At 37.3% G+C, this 22,026-nt stretch overlaps 2 protein-coding genes across 2 annotated transcripts in view; both read left to right on the forward strand.

Moving 5' to 3' along the window:
* Positions 1-890: 890 nt before the first annotated feature.
* Positions 891-19,382, forward strand: LOC110175187 (probable phospholipid-transporting ATPase IM). Its single transcript, XM_020941310.2, is given in 30 exon segments — positions 891-1,048; positions 1,729-1,810; positions 5,941-6,024; positions 6,315-6,373; positions 9,431-9,544; positions 10,349-10,447; positions 10,989-11,050; positions 11,627-11,699; positions 11,797-11,867; positions 11,947-12,029; positions 12,103-12,261; positions 12,575-12,663; positions 12,984-13,177; positions 13,288-13,496; positions 13,576-13,619; positions 13,711-13,752; positions 13,754-13,877; positions 13,963-14,151; positions 14,236-14,351; positions 14,837-15,001; positions 15,072-15,183; positions 15,613-15,718; positions 16,121-16,262; positions 16,342-16,525; positions 16,993-17,216; positions 17,354-17,437; positions 17,562-17,807; positions 17,901-18,039; positions 18,124-18,254; positions 18,341-19,382. Coding segments are annotated over 28 exon segments (3,630 nt in total). The 5' UTR covers positions 891-1,048; positions 1,729-1,810; positions 5,941-5,981; the 3' UTR covers positions 18,668-19,382.
* Positions 19,383-20,039: 657 nt separating this feature from the next.
* Positions 20,040-22,026, forward strand: part of dapk1 (death-associated protein kinase 1) — a 51,017-nt gene continuing 49,030 nt past the window's right edge. Inside the window, exons 1-2 of the mRNA XM_055161929.1 lie at positions 20,040-20,165; positions 20,831-21,026. Of these exons, the coding sequence (XP_055017904.1) occupies positions 20,965-21,026 (62 nt within the window). The 5' untranslated portion in view covers positions 20,040-20,165; positions 20,831-20,964. The remainder of the gene's footprint in view (positions 20,166-20,830; positions 21,027-22,026) is intronic.

The raw sequence follows: 22,026 nt of genomic DNA on the forward strand, positions 1-22,026 counted from the left end.
AGTCTTGCCTCACTCCTCTCTGCCCTATCTTCATTAATTCCTCTGTCCACATTAGATCGACATAAGGATGCCCTCCCGTGGACTCTGAGGGGGACAGGGGCAGAGCTGGCTGGGAGTAGGCGCGTGTTGTCATGTCTGTTATGGAGGGAGGATTGGCTATAACTTATTTTATGTGGAAATAGCCCTCTCCTTGTTTGGCCCTTTTCCAGTCGTGTTTTGTTTTGAGGTAACATCAACCAGTCTTCCTCCGGGAATTTCCACCAGTTAAAATATAATGCTGTAATTGAGGTCAGCCCAGGACATAGGGCCGCAGAACAATGTTCAACACCATTTGAGTAAATCCAATTATAAACATACGCTGTGTACAAAAAGTGTATCACAAGTTCTGTGTTACAAGCTATATGAATGTGGCAGTACACACCATAAACCTGGTATTTATTTATTTGAAAGAAAATGCAAAAAAATATTGATTTCCTTTCTGCACTGGTTTATTTTTGGCGCTCTTATCTCAGTTCCCACTAGATGGAGCTATAGTCTAAAAGTTAATCTCAAGAGTTATTTTACACAAAGCTTTGAAGGCACTAGTGCTTTGGAGCTGTAGGTCTAGTGCTTGTTAGTCATGGATTTTTCAAACGATAGAACAATCTTAAGATTTAGGCCGACTTTGTATAGCCTACTACATGTCTATACTTTTGTTCTTAATGGCCTCATATTTCACCAAAAATAATGAACAAACGCAATGTCAGATCTCTTCATGACATTTTTCATCGCTTTATAGCAGTTCACCTCGTGCTGAGGCAAGCCCGCTCCGTTAGAAATCTTGGCCGACGTGAACGGTCCAACTACACAAAGTGATTGTGAAGTCTGAAGGGAGGGTTTTACTGAAGTAGAGGAGGGGGCAGCCGCGGGGGAAGCACAGAAGTAGTGGCGGGTGGGTGAGTGGTTTTGTGGAACTGAGAGGAAAACATTAGCTTTCTTCTCCGCTTCACTTGAACATTTAGAAATCAAATTTTCTTGATCTTGGACGGGAACAAAGAGAGGACACACGGTAAGACGCGCCTAGTTTGATCGACCTTGGCGGGACAAGAGATGCGAGTTCTTGCCCGTGGGCTGCGAAGGAAAGCATGGGTGTGAAAGATACCAGATGCGGAGATCTAGGAAAAAGGAAGCTGTAAGAACACTGCTGCGTTTGAGTGTTTGTCTCATTTGCCTCGACTGTTTATGAACGGAAACAAACTTTGGAGGGAAGATGATTCTCTTGTGATTCTTTAATCCGTGTCTGGAGTCAATGAATGATTGTTCTAACCTTTTAGATGATTATTTGGGGTTGTAAAAAGACAATAGCCTAAGATCTTTATTGTGACAATTTAAACAAGTTAGAACAATGATGGATCATAGATTTAGGATGTTCTCTTTGTGTAGGTCTACAGTAGAAGTAGCCTACATTGTCAGCATATGATGGATGATACAGGCTACACACTGTAACAGTGCATACAGTTTGACTGTATATCCCATTACTTTGTTACAACATACACTTGCAGGTACTTGCCAAAGCATGTTTTTATTCTTATACAGACACAGAAACAATGTGCCCTTCTGTAGAGTGATTTTGTTGTAGGCTGTGGACATAGGCAGAGGCTGTTTGTTTACATAAACTCTTCACATATTTGTTATTGCTGTCATTGTCCATTCATCCTAACATTTGTGGTCTGAATGATTCAACTTCAGGTCGGCTAGGAGTGAGTCCACTTCCGATGACATTCAGAGTTGAACAAAAGTGTCCTGATGACCTAAGCTCAAATCAAAACTGGTAAGAAGTTTGGTTACTCAAATTAAACTTTAGTTTTAGTAAAATAGGCTAGTAGGCATGAAACATGAACGCTACTTTTGTTTTGTTAGGAGAAATTTCTATGACACTTTCAATTACATAGTAATAAAACACACTGAAATATTAATAAAATGTTCAGTTCAACTTTCATTTATAAAGAAATACAGGATGCCTAATGAGATATCGGTTTCTTTGCGGAAGTCCAAATCAAATATAGGCTATTGTAGATGATTCAGATTGAGTAAAGAAATAACAATTGGACAATACTTTTAAAATGTCTGTCAGGTCATCATTTTTGGGGGTTGGGTGTGCTGCGCAGACCACAGGAGTTTTGCTTTAAACATTAACCTGCCATACTAATAATGTTGATGCATGGACACTAAAACTATTCTTTATTTGCTGTTTATTTATAACTGCTAGTTTACTGTTCATTTGCCCACATTTCGATATGAAGAGTGAGGCCTCTGGGACATTAGAAGGGCAATGCTAATTTTAAAGGTCAATAAAAGTGTTAGCTCTTCATCAGTAACATGATAAGAGTGGCTTTGTGGTCCGAGAGGTCAGGTGAATTATTGAAGGGCTATTTGTCCATGTTTTCTCAAGCAGAACGAGGCAAAAAGAATTCATTATATTGTGGCAGCATGTCATAAATGCCTAATTTTCCTAATCGGCCTCTGTTATCACAGAAAGGTCAAATACACAGAAAGACATCTCTGAAGGTAAACTCTGAAATGCAAGGATGAATAGTCTGCAGTGATTTAATGCTGAAGGTTGTACAGAAACACCATATTAAACATTCAGGATACATTTTAAAGATAATCCTCCTTTTGCACTATTGTGTCAGTAGTGTAAATTGTTGTGTCAGTTGTGTAAAATAGGAATTTGCAGTATTATTGTTTATTGTCTATATTTTCTTCAGCAATATATGGTACTTCAAAATTTGTTATCATGACAGACCTAAATGAGAGTGCCTTTTGAGCTGCTCACTTACAATTATTCAGTCACAATTGAAATAATGATTGTTTGATACAATTGTTTGTCAAAAACAGGGCGAGGGCAAAAGGACCAGAAACAATTACCCAATTTTTGTACTTGATTGCAGCAATTGTAGCCTTGACTAAAACTGAGTCAGTGCACAATGTACAGCCCTATACGTACAGTACATGTATGTAGTCAATCCATGATATTACCTTAACTTTTTTTTTTTAATTGTTGTAGCATGTCTGTTTTTACTTTTATTACTTTTGTTGCACTTTCAGTGTTATTGCTTTAAGGGTGCAGGCTCTACCACAAACCACCAAACTTACCTTACTGTTTTTTTTTTTGTTTGTTTTGTTTAGTTTCAGTGGGTTAAATGTGACCTGGTAAAATCCAAAGAGCTTGGGAAAATACACTCCTGTTCATAGCCTTGATAAGCACAATTTGATTATTACATCTACAGTAATAATACTATGAGGTTTGAGATCAAATTTAAATGTAGTTTATATAATATTTTGTCTAGATTTTTCTTGTGGGTCATTTTAAATTGTGCTGTGTCATTTCCTTCCTCTTGACCAACTGCAGTTTTAATGGCTTAAAAAGTGACGATGATTTGAGTTGCTTTTAGGAACTCTCAAAAAGAACCTGCTATCACTGCTCCTTCCTGGAATTGTTGAGCAAGTGAATGAGAGTGGCTGCTTTTGAGCCCGACACAACACAAACCACTCTCAACATTTTCATAGATCTACAGACACATATTTAAAAGCTTATATTAAAGTCTGCGATGTTTACTGAAACTGAGCTGCAGATGGGAAACTTCACTAACCCTGTCTATGCTTCAGTGTGTGGTGAAACTATTTTTGTCCACTGGTATGATAAGACAAGAGGCTAGTTGAGCGGAGCAGTTAAACATATATGCAGTGATGGGAAGAATACTTTGAAAATGCATTAGTTACAGGATACTGAATACCTGCATTAAAATGTATTTTGTAACATATTCTGATTCAGGCCAATCAGAGTACTGTATTCTTAATACTTAGAATACTTTTACATAGAGTTGCTTTTAAATTATAGTGTAAAGACACAGCATAGTACTAAAACAAACTTTATATTTGCTTCACCTTTTCAACAGCATTTGCTATGACTAACTGTAGAAGGAAAACTGGAGCAGTTACTCAGAATTAGTATTCAGAATATGTATTCTCGGTACATGTATACAGGTACTTTCCAATACTGTATATACAGTATTAGTATTTGCCAGATAATAAACAAATAAGACCTTTTTCTTTTTTTCTTTTTTTTAATCAAACTCAAACAGGGGTTTCATTTTGATAATAGCCACTTTGTTAATAGAGCACCGTTAAATGGGAAACAAGAGATCTCTCATCAGACAAGACACCCATTCACTTCTGTGACCTTTGATCTGTGGTTGGTCACAGGTGTCTCTCACACTGGATACTATTACACACTTTTCTTTGCTTCAAAAACCTTTAATTCTTGTTTGTGGCCACGCAAGACACAATGTTCCAATTGAAAGGTAGGAACAATGGAAGCTTGGCAAGTGTCACAAAAAGTCACACAGTTTGATCCATATTTAAAACATTTTTTTTTTAATATGACATATGGAAATATTTTATTACTAAATATCAAGCTAATTACGTTTTTAGGGCTGACAAGTTAATTGCTTAATTATAACTAAAATATAACAATTGAAATACTGTCATTGACTAATATAATAATGTAATAATTGAATAATCAGTCCCTGGACTCACAGACTCCAAAGCATGCCATGTGCTGAGATGAGAGAAGAGATTTTATGTCCCAGACAAAGACACATCAAAATGACATAGAAACAGATTTCATAGAAAAACAACTAAATTTTATATATATATATTTATATTTATATATATATTTATATATTTATGTCTTTATGTATACTTTATCAAGACATCATGAAGCACTATAACTATTGTCCTAATCTTGTGAAAATGGTATAGCGTCTTGTAAAACATATTACTATTGTGTGAAAATGACATTTTAAAGCTGAAGTCTTTTTATCAATACAAACTATGACCTCTTACTAATATGCACAAACTTTCTAAATACTAACTCCTGAGAGCTTGCATGACATTTAAATGATTGGGAAAACTGTTGAGTGAGTAAAAGTCAGTTTTTCCATGCAGACAGACCGTAGTCCCATATAACTGAATGAATAGGTGCTCTATTTGTGTTGCAGTTTTGAATTCGCTAGTCACTTACAAGAGTTTTAACTTTGTGTTTGAAGTCCACAAGAATACAAACATCCACATGTGTATGTATGTCATACACAGCAGCAGTCTTCTTAAAGGCCACATTCTTTATTAGAAACATGTGGACGATATTTATAGCCTCGACTCTGACGTCATTTAGGCAACCACCGAGGGTGGGATCTGTAGGAAGGGATTTCTTGTTTGGGGACTCATTTAAATGCACCTCAAAACATTTTGCCCTTATACAGACTATAGTGAAAGTCTGACCTGGGGTAGGTGCCACCCTCTGAGTCATTGAGCTTCAACTGGAAATCTTTAAAAGGGCAGAAGAATGATGCAATTGTACAGAAACTCTGGAGTAACTGGACACCTACGGCACAGTTGTGGAGAGGTTTAAATGGCCAGAGTTGTCAACAGCTGCCCTCTCAGACTTAATTACATTCCCTGTAGCTCGCAGCTCAGCATGATTCTCATACGTGAACTGTGGCACTGCAAGCAAATGCTTTACACACCTTATGCATTAGAAGGTTTGTTGAAGGAGCGGGCGATATGCCAAAAAATTTATATCTCAATTTTCTTGGAGCCTGATCACAATTTCAATTTGATCACAAATGATGTAAACTCTGTATCTTCTATATCTTGCCTTGTACAGGTAAATTAAGTCATCTGCTTCAAAAAGTTCACACTTCACTGTGATTGGTTAAATTCAGCTGCCATTCACTCAAAGTCTTACAAACAGTGACCAGAAGGAGTGGGAAGTGGGAAAACATCACCTGACCTTAGAGCTGGATTAAATAGAAAATGTGTGAAACATGATATCAGTGATTTCACTTCTCTAAAAAAGCAATGTGCAAATAATAAAGTGATGCAATTTGATGTTTTTAGGTTTTAATATGATGGATAGCTAGCAGGACGAAAGGGAGAAGATGACGTTCTTTGGCCTGGACTGTTTAACCAAGAAAGAAAGAGGTAAGGCATTGTTTTTAGTAGATTCGTCAATGTCTGACTCATTCAGCCCATTTTATACTTGATAAGACATTTAGTAAACGCATGAAGTTTTCAAATGTATCGCAGATTAAATCATTTCACTTCCTTCCTTTTACTTCCTCAGATCCTGTCTTTGCTGGTTGTTTCACATAATTTTAGATTTTACTTAGTAGCCCTGTCACCATTTATTCTAATTAGGACAAGTGCCAGTGAGTGTTGTTGAGGACTGCATTTATTGTATTCACTGACCATTCATCAATCTTAATCTGCAGAGCTGGAGAGAAAACTCCGAGCCAATGACAGAGAGTACAACCTGTCCTTCAAGTATGCTGTAAGTATTGTTGTAGCAATCACCTTTACTGTAGAAGTGAAAAAGTGAAAATGTCCAATAACTATTTAAATGATGATAAACCCACTTAATAATATTTGTGTTAATTTCTCTGGCGATGTATAAATTCTGCCTCCTTATCTCTTTCATTATTAAATATCTTCGGCAGAGAGTTTAATTCGCCCTAGGCTTTAGCAGTAGCAGTTACTCATGATCTCTGTCTGCCCTCTCGCCAGATCTGTCACTCTAACAAATTTTGAAGCACAGTATATTGCTACCGACCGATATAGATTTTGCTGTGGCCGATATGAAACCGATGTAATGGAAGTTGGAGCTGCCGATAGCCGATATAATCGCCGATATATTTAGTGATGTAAAAATTCACTGTAAATGTTGAATTGTTTAAAAAACTTAGGTTTGGCTCTGGTGGATTTTAAATTGGGTTTAATTAGGCAACATTTATTGTTATTCTGCCTCTTTACATCATATTTACAGACAGTAGGTTGACTTAATGGCATTTTTGCATCACATTCTAGACACTAGTGATGGGTATTCCAGTTCTTTTTAAAGAACCGGCTCTTTTGGCTCGGCTCACTAAAAGCTGCTGGTTCTTTTGGCTCCCAAGTGACTCTTCAGATTGTTTTGTTGCAAGCAGGACTAAAGCACGTCTAAAGCAGGACTGAATCAGGACTGAACCAGGTCTAAACCAGGACTGAAAAAGGACTAAACTGGGACTTATTTATTTTATGCTAAACTACAGTCAAATATGCTCGTTTTTTTTTTGTTTTGTTTTTTTGTTTTTTTGATCCTACGTACACGCAAATTTCTCAAAGTTTCGTTTTCAGCTGCTGTCAAACTACCACGAATCTGCACGCGGCGTGAAGAGAAAAAAAGTGAGACGTGAAATAAAGAGCGATAGCCGATAGCCGATACGGCCGATAATATCGGCCAACCAATATATATATATATATATATATATATATATATATATATATATAATTATGACAACTGAGAGGAAAATTAGCTACCATTATTGTGCTTAGAGTGCCTATGACAGGTTAGACTACTTATTTTATTAAAAATTAAAATTAAAACACACTTGAAGATTTATCTAAAAATATTATAATTCTTTTCCCACTTTGTCAATTTATTAGGTTTAAAATTGTACTTCCTGATTGGAAATCATGGAATCATAAGGAATTCCATAACTGTTACCTCGCATCCATGTTATACAGTGGTCTTAAACTCCTCTATGTACACAGAAATTATTATTTAACTTAATTGTACTGAACTTTTGGACAGAATTTAATATGATCTGTCTAAAATAGAACTTTCTGCTTCCTGTAATTTTCAACATATTTTTCAGCTTTTCTTTACACATTTCTTCTTGATTTGTGTAGAACTATAATTTATGTTTACAACATGTATTATCGAACCAAATTAAATAAAAAATTGAGAATCATCAAAACCTCAAGTCATGTGCACTTTAACTATCTCAATATTCCAAATTTAAAATCATCCCTATAAATATCATGGCATACCTCCAGTGTTAATATAAGGCCCAGCCCGCGTTTATGTAGTATTCACAACAACAATAACACATGTCTCCTGTTGCCCTCTGTAGATCATTGTGACCAGGATATCCAGCGGATGTGTTGGGCAGGCTATACACATCTGATCAGTAGCTGCACTTGCACTGGGTGTTTCCTGGACAGCAATAATTTTGGGTCAAACTGTTCTTTTTGGACTGTTCGAATCACAGCCACTTCATCTTAAGTCTTCCACATGCATATTTCACAAAGCTATACGTTTTTGTCAAAGAACTTGTTCTCAATAAGAATGAAGAGTAAAATTATTTGTATGATATTTTAAATGGGCTTCTGTTATGTTTTTTTGTGAAGATTGTTTAGCACAGTTGGTTCTCAAGCTGTGGTATGGCTGTGGTATTGGCGGTACGCAAGATCCTCTGCGCATCGAATCTTTGATTAATTTAGAGTCAGTTTTGTTCCTGTCTGTCCTGATTTAGAAATACTTAGACCGAGATGTAGTTGTATATGTAGTTTATGCTGATATGTTACTGGACCACCTGCTACATTATTTAGATATGGTTTTACTTAGAAAGCTAAATATTTGCTTAGGGTTAACTTTGTGTGACGTGTTTGGGATTTTCTGGTTTAGTGTATTAAGAGCCATCCTGTTAATCCATGAAAAATAATAATGTTATTTCCTCTCCTCTGATGTGTATACACTTATATCCGGTGTCTGTTTATATCCACACGCGACAGATGCATACTCTGTCCAGTTCTGAATGCCTCATTAGTGGGTGGAGCTAGTGTCCAGATCCACTGATAAAGCCCAGTGGGACTCTGTGTGTTGGGGCTGATAAGGTCCACCTGGTGCCAAAGAAACTACTCCCACAACATAGTTCTGTCATGATCCTTAATGTTTGACATACACCATACATGCTTTGTAATACTACACTGTAAGCACACGGCACAGAGGTAGCATTACTGTTTGTGTGTGTGTGTCTGTGTGTACTTTATTGGCAAGTTGTGGCCAATATTGACAAAAAATTGATATCTCGATAACAGTAATTACATGATAATTTGACACTGTGCATGTAAATATCTTGAATGAACCAAAGAGTGCAGAAATATCACTGAAAAATTACCCTGCAAGTTCTTTTGCAGCCCTCTGATTGTAAAGTTCCTATATTACGCTATCTTCTGATCTAAGTTGTAATGTTGTTTCCTCATCACAGTCATACCAGAAGTTGTGTTTATTTCATTAATTCATTCTGTTAAAATGAGCCCTTCATGACCTCACAAGGTAGAACAGAGCATTTTGAGATTTGGAGATGTGGACAGATTAATAATAAAGGGTTACTCAAACATATGCGAATGAAACAAAACAAAACTCCAAGTATATTTTTGATGAGGTAACAACACTATAAAATGGCTAAAAGCTCACAAGAATCAGTTTTGTGTTATATAGGACCTTCAAATGCAAAATGTTATTATTTATTTCAAATTGTGGCTTGTATTTTTGCTTGTGTTTCAGACAAATGCCATCAAGACCTCAAAATACAACTTCTTCACATTTCTACCTCTCAACCTCTTTGAGCAGTTTCAGAGGATTGCCAATGCCTATTTCCTATTTCTTCTCGTGCTACAGGTGAGGAGGGAACCTATGCTCTAATTAGGTGCATTCACACTTGTACAGTTTAGGTGGTAGATCCGGTTTGGTCCTGTTCTAATTCTGGTTTAGTCCTTGTCTAGTCCAGAATTTGATGTAGTTTATGTGCAAGTGTGAATGCACCTTTGCTTTTTTGTACTTGAACTATCATCTTGGTTGTGGGGGTGTGAATTAAAAAAAGATAAAAATGTCACGACCTTCGGTGGGAAACCTCTCTGAAACCCAGAGAAGCGTTTTTTTTTTTTAACCAAACAGGATATAGATGAATGAATCAAGTGTCACACATTTAAGGAAGTTCTGACCCCACAGGAAATTACTTCAGTGGTACACTTGCATGAAACTTTAAGTTGCACAACTAAACAACTAAACAGCAACTAAACTAATTGTTGCTAATGTCATGCTAATCAGACAATAAACTGTTTCATTCAACTTTATTCAACATTCAACTTTATTTACAATACTTAAAGGACCCATGTTATGCTATATCTGATCTAGGTTATAAAGTTGTTTCATTCACACTTGTTTAACACAAATCCTGCATATTTAGGCTGCATTCTTCTCTCAAACTTAAACATGGCTTAAAGCTCAAAAGACTAAATTTTACGTACTATAATTCCCCTCATGTAACTTTTCTGCTGTCACATGCTTTTTATTTGATTAACCTTTAATGTTCCTCAGTATTGCATTAAATGTACAGAATTTATGTTGAATTTAATGTATTATTTAAATATGTAATAATAATGATACAAGTAAAACATACAATTTTTTCATATACCTTTCTAGGTAATTCCTGCCATCTCCTCTCTGTCCTGGTTCACCACTGTAGTGCCTTTAGTCCTTGTGCTGACAGTCACTGCTGCTAAAGATGCCACTGACGACATAGTAAGTATTGACTATTTTATGGATGACAAAGACAAATCTCACTCAGTTTAAATTAAAAGTTAAATAGCGGAACTGATACTAGGAACCTAGGTAAAGTTAATGTTTACATTTTTTTCAGTGGTTATTTTTCTGTGCAGAATTTTTGTATCACTGAGAGTTTTAATATTTGCTAATCTGACTCTTTTCCTCTTGAATAATTCATGTCAATTCAAGGACAAACACTGATGTAATTGGTTAAACATTATCCCAAACAAAAGACTTTTTGTTTTGGCGTCTGGTGATCATTTGTCCCCTCTGCTTCCCATCTGTTGCTCTTTACAGGTCATTCAGTTCAGGGACATTTTGGTCTGAGAAGGTACTGGACATATGTGATAAAACAGCGCTGGTGAAAAGAGAAATTTTGACATTACAAACAAGTCACATTTCTCAATAAAAGCTTGTCGCAATTAGTCACACATTAGTTCTTCAGAAGGTCTTTGACATCCCTGTAATTACACATGATCTAACTTTTTTGGTGAATAGTTTCCTTTGTGTTTCCCAGCATCGTCATAGGAGTGATAATCAAGTGAACAACCGCAAAGCTCAAGTCCTTATCAACAGAAAGTGAGTCTATTGTGAGCATAATGTATGATTGTATTTAAATTCTTGATAAAATGCCCTGCAATATGTGAACTTTTAACAATAGCCCTCCATTATGCCTTCATTGTTATGTCTTATATTTGCACTGTGTAACTTGTCTGGTGGACGGTCCGTCACCTGTTTGTCTCCATGTAGATGTTCCTAGAATGTTCCACACACAGACATAAACTTAAGAATCTCCATGGAGATTTGCAAACCAAATTACTGATTAGATTTGTGGAGAGGTGACCACACTCACAGTAAGAATTCATGTTTTTAAGATATTTGTGAGCAATAAATAACACCTGTAGTTGAATAAATGCAAAACAGATTTGTTTAATACCAGATTTTGTAAAAATACAATTTAAACTTAACATCTCCATGGAGAAGAACAGGTTGCGGACCCTCTCCAAAGTTACACAATTCACCTTTAAGCAAAAGAAAATTGTTTGTTTTTTTAGACAATATGCTAACTATGTTTCAAGAGATGGGACAGTACTGTAAGCAAGCTCCAAAACCTGTTAAATAAAAATGTATTAAATTTCTCTCACCCTTCCTCAGACTGCAAAATGAAAAATGGTTGAATGTGCAGGTGGGAGACATAATCAAGTTAGAAAACAACCAATTTGTCACAGTAAGCATTATTTTGATTGATTAAGGAGCAGGAGTTTTGAGTCCACCTGTTTTTGGAAGAACTTGACTCATAGCTTTAAATGTGTCTCTTTCTTCAGGCTGATCTTTTATTACTCTCTAGTAGTGAACCACTCAACTTGGTCTACATTGAAACTGCTGAATTGGACGGGTAAATCTACATCTTCACTAAGACTGCCATAATAGTTGTATTACAATATTGAATCATGCTTTTGTTGTCCCTCCTTTAGAGAAACCAACCTGAAAGTCAAGCAGGCCCTCCCTGTGACTGGTGACCTTGGAGATAACATTGAAAAACTGGCAGACTTTAATGGTGCATACACAACACATGTACTTAGTTACCTATTACGTACTCTGTTTTCTGTATTCGTGAATTCTGTACTTAGGTGAAGTCCGATGTGAACCCCCAAACAACCGTCTAGACCGCTTCACAGGAACACTAAGTTTTGCTGGTCAGAAGTATTCACTTGATAATGAGAAAATTTTACTGCGAGGATGCACCTTAAGGAACACAGACTGGTGCTTTGGACTGGTGTTGTTTGGAGGTTTGTAAGACTGAAATATCTTTAACACTGTCTTAAAGGTGCAATATATAATTGTTTTTTGGTGCTTTTATTGTTCAAAAACAATCACCTATTTATCGATCTGACATGAAACTTGACGTGGTGGCATCACTTACTTGTCTCCATGGAGAGGTTTTAATTCCATACACTGGAACATTCTTGGCAAAGCAATAACATCTCCATGAAGACAAGCAGGTGGCGGACGACCTGTTAGAAAAGTGACATTGTGCAGTGTGCACCTTTAATTTATTTTCATTTGCAGTTTCATTATGATTTTCTATTTTCTTATCTATAGGTCCAGAGACCAAACTAATGCAGAATTGTGGCAAAAGTACTTTCAAGAGGACCAGTATAGATCGACTGATGAATATATTAGTCCTATGTGTGAGTATTTTTTCACAACTGACCAAAAAAGACAAAATTAAATTAATGGGGGGGTATTTTGTGATTTGTATGCAAAGAATGGGTCAAAAATACATTTTGATATGTCACATGGATATAAAGATACAATTTCAAATGTGGTAAATGACTTTGATTAACAGTATGCATTGTTTGCATCCAGGAAATTAACACTGTAAGTTTAATGTTTTTTAATAAGACAAAATAAAATACACTGATATAAAGACACCATTGCAAATTGCCTTTTGGAGATAAATAAAGCTATATCCATTGATTTAAAATAAACAATGTTGTTTTTTACATAGATATTTGGCTTCCTGGCTTTCATGTGCACTGTGCTGGCTATTGGGAACTGCATCTGGGAGCTAAATGATGGTTCACAGTTCACAGTGTTTTTGCCTCGACAAGAAGGAACCAGTCCGCACTTCTCTGCCTTCCTCACCTTCTGGTCCTATGTCATCATCCTCAACACTGTAGTGCCTATTTCTCTTTATGTCAGGTAATTCAAATAAGCATAGCATTAACTTTGTATTAACTTATTAACTTGTATTTTAACTTTGTAACTTTGTTTTTACTGATATACCAAAACACATTTCCTCATTTGTACAGTGTAGAGATTATTCGACTAGGTAACAGTTTCTACATCGAGTGGGATAGGAAGATGTATTATGCCCGGAATGATACCCCCGCTGAGGCTCGGACCACCACTCTAAATGAAGAGCTTGGTCAAATCAAGTATGTCTTCAGTGACAAAACAGGAACACTGACCCAAAATATTATGACCTTCAATAAGTGCTCTATCAATGGAAAAACATATGGTAAGACATGTTCCTTCAATAGAAGAATAAGTCCTATTTATTTTATTATGCAAAACAGATTTTGCATTATCTTTTGTAGGTGATGTTTTTGACTATATGGGCCAAAGACTTGAAATTACAGAGGTATGCTTACAGCAAAGAGCAAGCAATAGGCAGGGTCATGCACATTCAAGTGATTTTATGTTTCTCGTTTTTCTATTCTTCCCTTTTTCAGCACACAGAGATAGTGGATTTCTCCTTTAACCCACTGGCTGACCTCACGTTTTCAGTTTCATGATCACTCTTTGGTGGAAGTAGTCAAGCTGGAGAATCCTGAGGTCCATGCCTTTTTCAGACTGCTGGCCCTCTGTCACACAGTCATGGCTGAGGAAAAAACAGAAGGTGAAGAGTAATAATTGAATGAATAAATTCAGTAGTAAGGTGATAGCACATGTCGTCACTATGTAACATTAAATGTGCTCTTCAGGAGAGCTCGTCTACCAGGCCCAGTCTCCAGACGAGGGAGCTCTGGTGACAGCTGCCCGAAACTTTGGCTTTGTTTTTCGTTCACGAACACCTGAAAGTGTTTCCATTGTGGAAATGGGGCAGTCACGCACTTACGACCTTTTGGCAATCTTGGATTTCAACAATGTTCGCAAGAGAATGTCTGTCATAGGTGATTACTCAAAACTATATAGAGACTAATTGTAGTTACAATATATATTGTATTTTATTTGATTTGTGTACCTGTTTTTAACAGTTCGAAGTCCAGAAGGGAAGCTCTCACTTTACTGTAAAGGCGCAGACACAATCATCTATGAGAGACTGCACCAGTCCTGCAGCAAGCTAATGGATGTCACTACAGAGCACCTTAACGTGAGTACTCAATAGTGTAATAAAAGTATAAAAACACACTGAAAATATTAAATTTAAACATAACCAAAGGAACTGTACTAGAAATTTTATTTAGAAATTTTCTTCTACAAGGAGGATGAAAAGTCATGAAGTAAACCATGTTAAGTCACAGGTGACTAATACATTACAAACTGCAAACTGCACTCAATATTTGTGTGTTAATTTTATGCAGGAATCTAAGGCCGAAGCAAACTCAAATCTTCTGTTTTACACACAAACCATGCTCCAGTGCAGATAAACATCAGAAATTATAAAAATATTTACAACTTCACATAAACAAAAACACTGACAATCATACTGTATCTACCATCATTCCATTTTAATTTCCTTTTGTTTATAAGATATTCAACTATTTTGACCAAATGTACACAGTTACCAATTTCATGGACTTGTATATATCTGCTTGTTCTGTTACTCCTTATATGTACATACATGTATGACTACAGGAGTTTGCAGGGGAGGGGCTCCGAACTCTGGCCTTGGCTTACAAGGATTTAGACGAAGAGTACTTGAGCCAGTGGCAGCAGCGCCACCACGAGGCCAGCACTGCTCTGGAAGACCGGGAGCAGAAACTGGATGAGCTCTATGAAGAGATAGAGAAGGACTTAATGGTAGGAAACTTAAATATTTAGACTTATGAATGAACTGCATGTTTGTAATCTTTGTGTTGTGTGCATGTAGCTACTTGGTGCAACAGCAATTGAAGACAAGTTACAGGATGGAGTACCTCATACCATTGAGCAGCTCGCCAAAGCAGACATCAAAGTCTGGGTTTTGACTGGTGATAAGCAAGGTATAGTGTTTGGAGTTGTTATAAACTGTATACAATACAAAGGGCTGTGTAACAACAAAAAAAAGATATGGGAACTTGATTTGACCCCACAAAAAAGCAAAGCCACTTACTGAATCTTATTGACTTTTCAAAGACCTTAAGATTCAAACAGATGTATTGCTATGACCAAAGTGAAAAAGTAGTTTAAACTATGCAATAAAACCCTTACTTACTTCCTTTCCTTGACAGTAAATAGTATTGTTATATATACTAAAATAAAAATTGTACAAAATTAATATATATATATAAAAAAATCACCCAATCGTGACTTTCTGTAATCGCACTGCCACATCGGCACATTTGGAAAGCAACAGATGTACCAGGATCACATTTCTTTTTCAGTTAGCAGTTAAATGTTTTCAAGGTATTGATTGTAATTCTGGTGTGCAGAAACGGCAGAAAACATTGGCTACTCCTGCAACCTGCTGCGGGAGGAGATGAATGATGTTTTCATCATCTCAGGAAACTCCCCGGAGGAAGTCAGGCTGGAGCTGAGGTCAGAGTTCACTGCTTGTCTTTCATGGTTGACCAATAGCTAAACATATGCCACATATGTTAAAGATGTACTATGTAGCTTTTCTGGTGCCTGTCTCCATGGAGATATTATTGCTTTGCCTGGGAATGTCCATAACATGATATTATACATATTCATCTCCAGGCAATACAACAAGATACAGGTCAGACTTTTGGAGATGTGACCCTGCCAACAGGAAGAATTTAAGTTTTTCAGTATTTTCTGAGCAACAAAAACATCTGTAGTTTAATAAATGCAAGATAAGTTTAATGCCTTACTGCAGAATATTCCAGGCAAAGCAAGAACATCTCTAAAGACAGGTGGCAGACCCCCCATTAGAAGTTACTTACTACACCATTAATAATTTTTTTTTTTCTCAAATAGAAATGCCAGAACTTCCATAAAACCAGATGCAGTTGACGATTCAGTGTTTCTACCAGAGAGGAGCAGTATTAAAAGACCCAACGTAATGTTGGACGAGGTGGTCAATGGCGAGTTTGGACTAGTCATCAATGGACACAGCCTGGTATGACTCATTCTGTGTCGTGCTGTGTCATGTCATTTTATCTGAAAAACTTTAATTACACCTTTTTATTTTTTGTCAGGCCTATGCTCTGGAACGCAGCATGGAAAAGGAGTTTTTGAGAACAGCTTGTATGTGTAAGGCAGTCATCTGCTGCAGAGTCACTCCTCTCCAAAAGGCTCAAGTGGTGGAGCTGGTCAAGAAGTACAAACGTGCGGTTACACTGGCCATTGGGGATGGAGCCAATGATGTCAGCATGATCAAAGGTAATAGCACTTTATCTGCTAAACAACACGCTGATTAATAACAGGAAGTAGGGTGATTACCTGTCCCTGCACAGCCATGTAGACCCCAGTACGTCAATGGCACCTATTTAGAAAGTGTCCCACTTTTTCACTGATGCCACATGAGATGTATAAAAAGTTAGATTTATATAGAACACATGGTATTCATGGTATTTTAGCAAAAAATTGGTGTATTGGCTAATGTTTATTATATTCCAGTCCACCCCCCCCATGTTTCCCCTTTTCTACAGTTTGAGGTGGTCACCATAATTACAGGAAACCCAGTTGTATAAACATGAACCACTTGCTAAAATAAATGTCTTTATGTCAATTTCTTTATAAAACACAGGTTTGTTTTCTCACAATAGAAAAACATGCCTTGGTGTCATTAGTAGAATGAAGCCTTGACGCTAATAATTCAGAACACATTGTTGTATCTACCCCCTCAGCGGCTCATATTGGTGTGGGCATCTCTGGTCAGGAGGGCATGCAGGCTGTGCTGTCCAGTGACTACTCTTTTGCCCAGTTCAGATTCCTGCAGCGCCTCCTGCTGGTGCATGGACGCTGGTCTTATCTGAGAATGTGCAAATTTCTGCGCTACTTCTTCTACAAGAACTTCACATTCACTTTTGTACACTTCTGGTACGGCTTCTTCTGCGGTTTCTCTGCCCAGGTATGTCAAAAACTGGAAGGATGAGAAACTGGCCTACTTTGTTAGCTGTCTGAAAAGCAAGACAAAATGTAAAAATATATTAAAAATATTTTATAATATCCAAGTGATATTAAATATACTTTTATTTTGACTTTCAGACTGTCTATGATGAGTGGTTCATCACACTCTACAATCTGGTCTACACGGCACTACCTGTGCTGGGTATGAGTCTATTTGAACAGGTAAAAATAACTTTTGCCTATTTGTTCCACATTTCAGAAAACAGGACTGAATAAACTGCTGGCACGATGACATTATTACTATAATAAAGAAAATCATTGTATTTGTGCACCCCCTGCTGGTTAGGATGTGAATGACGCATGGAGTTTTCAGCATCCTCAGCTCTATGTCCCTGGTCAGCTCAACCTGTACTTCAGTAAAAAGGCCTTCTTTAAGTGTGCCCTCCACAGCTGTTATAGCTCCTTGGTTTTGTTCTTCATCCCATACCTCTCCATTTTTGACACAGTAAGGGATGATGGGAAAGATGTGGCAGACTACCAGTCGTTTGCCGTTCTAACCCAAACCTGCCTGATGTTTGCTGTTACCATTCAGGTGAGATGCAGTTACCTATATTTTTACTTTTACGCTATTAAAAAAATGCAGTTTGCCAATTTTATATTGATTATATCACTGTGACTTTTACAGTTGGGATTTGAAATGACGTACTGGACAGCTGTAAACACCGTTTTTGTGATGGGGAGTCTAGTCATGTATTTTGCCACTACTTTCACAATGTACAGCAATGGTTTATTTATCATGTTACCATCAGCATTCCCGTTTATAGGTAAGCACTGAGCTGATGCTCTTCTGCATTTGTAGTGTCTTTTTGCAGCATTAGTTAACATTAATACCATATGTGTCTATGTAGGAACAGCTCGCAACACCTTTAACCAGCCAAACATTTGGCTGACTGTAGTCCTTACATCACTCCTGTGTATTCTGCCTGTGCTCACTCACCGCTTCCTGATGGTTCAGCTTTACCCCACTATAAACGACAAGGTACATATGAAACTACACACTACAAATGCCTTTCAAATGCCTGCTGTACATTGTACAATGTTCCTAACTATGTGGATAAACTTTAGGTGATGTTTAAGGTGAGACAGGCCAAAACCAAACTGCCCCCTCCAACTCGGCGCACACGTATTCGTCGCACGAGTTCTCGTCGGTCTGGATATGCCTTCTCACACGCACAGGGCTATGGAGATCTGGTCACTTCAAACAGGTTCCTGCGGCGTCCGGCTGTGTCTCGCTCCTCTGGCTTCACTCACGCAGGTCGCACCACTGGCTTCAGCCCAATGGGCCGCTCAGCTGGGTACAGTCCCACAGGACGGCCTCAGAATGCCAAGGTCAATAATGTGGAGGTGACATCGCTGCAGATGTACAGGACTATTGGGAATCCCTCTCTTTGACAAAAGTTTTTGTTATAAAAAACTTGAATAATGAGCTAGGAAGGTGCTCTTATATAACGTGCCTTGTTGTGCTTTGTCTTCACAGGAAAACATTAAAAACTTGTGTTTGACAGAGTTTAAAATGAAACAGAAAGACCATTTCCCACACCAAAGGCCTAATTGTTAACAGACTGACTGCACAGACCTAAACATTCAGTCAAGAGGGAACTAACCAGCTAATTTGCACATTTTTGTGTATGTGAAACATTTTTATCATACACATACATTAGAGCAATGTCAATAAGGCCTAACTAATTTATATATAAAGAATGTTTTTACAGTTCAAGGTGAGTGTTTCTGAAAATGCTCCTTTATTAATGCTTTCTACAATGTAATTGGATGATTGCCAAACATTCCAACATTTCATGGTATCCATGAAGGAAAAATATACAAAGCAAATTTGTACCTGTGTTTTTAGATACATTTTTATTTTTTTTTATTTTTTAATTAGAAAATGTCACTGCCCAGGTTATCTTTTTACTCTTTTGGTTATTCCCCAGCTATATGTAATCTATAATTATTTGTATAAGTTCATTTGCATGACAATCTGAATTCACATATGCAAAGGAGGAAAAGAACCACATGGTTCCTTATGTATGTTTTGGCAATGTTATGTTGCTTAATTATATTATTTTGTATCTATTTAAACTGCAATAAAATATATACATTTTCTAAATATTGTATGATTTACCACGTTATTTATAGGCTACAATTCAAAGTTTAACTGTACTTGTAATGACAACTGCTTAGCAGCAGGTGGGGGAATAACACATTTTAAGCGTACATTATCAATGTTTTACGTTTGAAAGTCAGTCTCACGCTGAACGCCATTTGTCCTACAGCCGTATTGTCCCCCACCAGCTACAGGCTGAAATATATATGTATATATCTATAAAACGGGGGGAAATACAAAAACAAAACACAAAACTAAATATTAGGCATACTTTTCGATAGAGTATACAATATTAAGGTTCAGTGCGCAACCTACTTCAGAGGTTGACGCCAAAGGACAATAAATCTACAAAAACTGCTCAAACATGCTGCTATTAAGCAGAAAATGTGAAATTTGCTGCCCTCGTGCGATCAAAGTAGTCACAGCGGTGGTGCGTTCAAATCAGTACGTGAAAATACGGTTTACTTAGTAAAATAGAAAACTATTTTATTAACAGATGTTCATTTAGAAGTTGCCTTCAATATCATTTCTATATTTTATTCAACATTGTATTTGATAGACTATTAATTGTGTATAGCTCAGTAATGAATGCTCTGTCATCTGAGGTCAATAATAAGTTGAAAATGGAAAAGATTCCGATTGTTATGAACACAACCAGTTCAACAGACTGCCTTACTGATTTCTCCCATTCACGCCAGCATTTTGTCTAACGAGAATCAAACCTGGGTCCAGCCTCCCTCAAATAACAGGTACATTTTGCTGCGGGGGAACACAGCGGATCCCAAAGTAAGACTTTACTTCCTGTTATGATACATTTAATCCTTAACTTAAATCAGGCAGCGCGCTTAGTGCACTCCTTCGCGTTCACGTTGATCATTCACAGTTAGCTTAGAAATTATGGGACTATAAAAGCGTAACAATATTTATTCGTGGTAAAAAAAATAATAATAATAATAAAAAAAGCATCTGGAGTTTTCTAAGATGTAGCTGTAGGATCGACAATTTTCCTTCTGACAAACTGGGTTAAACACCTGTACGGGTCTGTCCAGGTCATATTTAAAAACGATAGGAGGCTAACGTGACTTCCCCTGTGCTTAGATCGCGCTGAGGAGGAGGCGGAGTGCGTTAGCGCAGCACCAGTGTTTCCCATGGCTACACCAAGCTTTGCAGTGGCTTATTTACACTTACAACCAGTCTGCATTCATACGTGTGGGGGTATAGCACTGCTTTCGTTACCCATTCTATTATTATCCTCAAGGGAAGTAACGCAGACGAACCGAAACAGTCGTAAAAGAAAAGATCAGCTTTTTGGAGTCGTGACGTCGCCCTAGTCGAGGTGCAGATCACTCAATTTTCCTTTTGTTGACTGACGGACGCTTTCCCACTTGAATCAACTCACTAAAGATTTGTAAGTCTAACAGATATTTTTTTACTCTGGTACTTGTATCCAGAAGCTTCTGAAATGAGGAGTGCCGCGCTTTACCTCGCCCAAACTGGAGGTTGCTGGTAGGGATGGTGCCGCTCTGAAGAGCCCCTTCGGACGACAAGCCTGCGGTCAAGAGCTGCAAGCAAGTGCCTGGGCACCATGACTGTCTTCAACCAAGAAAATGTAGAGGAATTTTATGAGATTGGGGATGAGCTGGGAAGGTAAGATCTCTACTACTGGTTTTGTCGTTTCTCAACTTCCTTTATTATTGTAGTCGTACACCACAACAAATTGATGGTGACAGGTTATTATTAAGGCATACTACAGCGATTACTCCCAGTGGATAAGAAATTCTTGCTGATGCACTTAAATGCGATCTCATCTATTTTATATATACACGTATATATTTATATTTTTGACATTTGCACATTAACATGAAAGATATTCTCACTTGACACTTATACTAGCTCTTCACAGTAACACTGTAGAATATGCATCCCCCAAATAGTGTGACTGACCAGCTTTGTTAATGTGGTCGCTAATATATCAATGCCAGTGGTGATGAAGAGGTTAGTGTTGGTGTCTCTAGTCATTCTATATGATTTATTACAAATGCCTTATGTGTGCACAGTTTTGTTGTACATCTATTGTTATGAAAGGATTTACATCAGCTCTCTTCTCTTTGATATCAAGAGAATAACATAAGATTGCCTGAATACAGATTTTCCGGTTCGTCAAGTTGTTTCCCTTATGGGATATGACTGAGCTGACTAGTAACATGAAGACCGCAGCAGAGTGAGAGCCATAATTTTGAACTGTGCACGGCATTTGCTTTGATACTGGAAGAACTGGTATGAGACGGTGTAGATCAGTTGTGATGTTAGATGAAGGTTGTAATGTATGACATTTATTATTTTCTTTAAAGCACAATACACAATTTCAACATAGCAGATAACTGAAACATAGTAAATTCGATATCATCATGTTTGTCTAGTCCATTTTAGTGATTATCTGGTGTATTTTAGGCAGTATAAGGTCTGATTGTCCTCACAGGGCTCACCTTAATGCATTTTATGATGAGCTGCTGTCTTTAGTGTTTGCACTAATGGATGCAACTCCTATAATGGGATTCAATATATGCCGATCATTATGTTTTGCCAAAGTTTTTGTGGTAAATTGACTTTTAAAAGCATAGCTAGCATGAAATTGTTGCTAGGGTTG

This window comes from Boleophthalmus pectinirostris, unplaced genomic scaffold, assembly GCF_026225935.1.
Source record: "Boleophthalmus pectinirostris isolate CB_2022bp ecotype Guang Dong unplaced genomic scaffold, ASM2622593v1 HiC_scaffold_4, whole genome shotgun sequence".
In the NCBI taxonomy this organism is placed as follows: domain Eukaryota; kingdom Metazoa; phylum Chordata; class Actinopteri; order Gobiiformes; family Gobiidae; genus Boleophthalmus; species Boleophthalmus pectinirostris.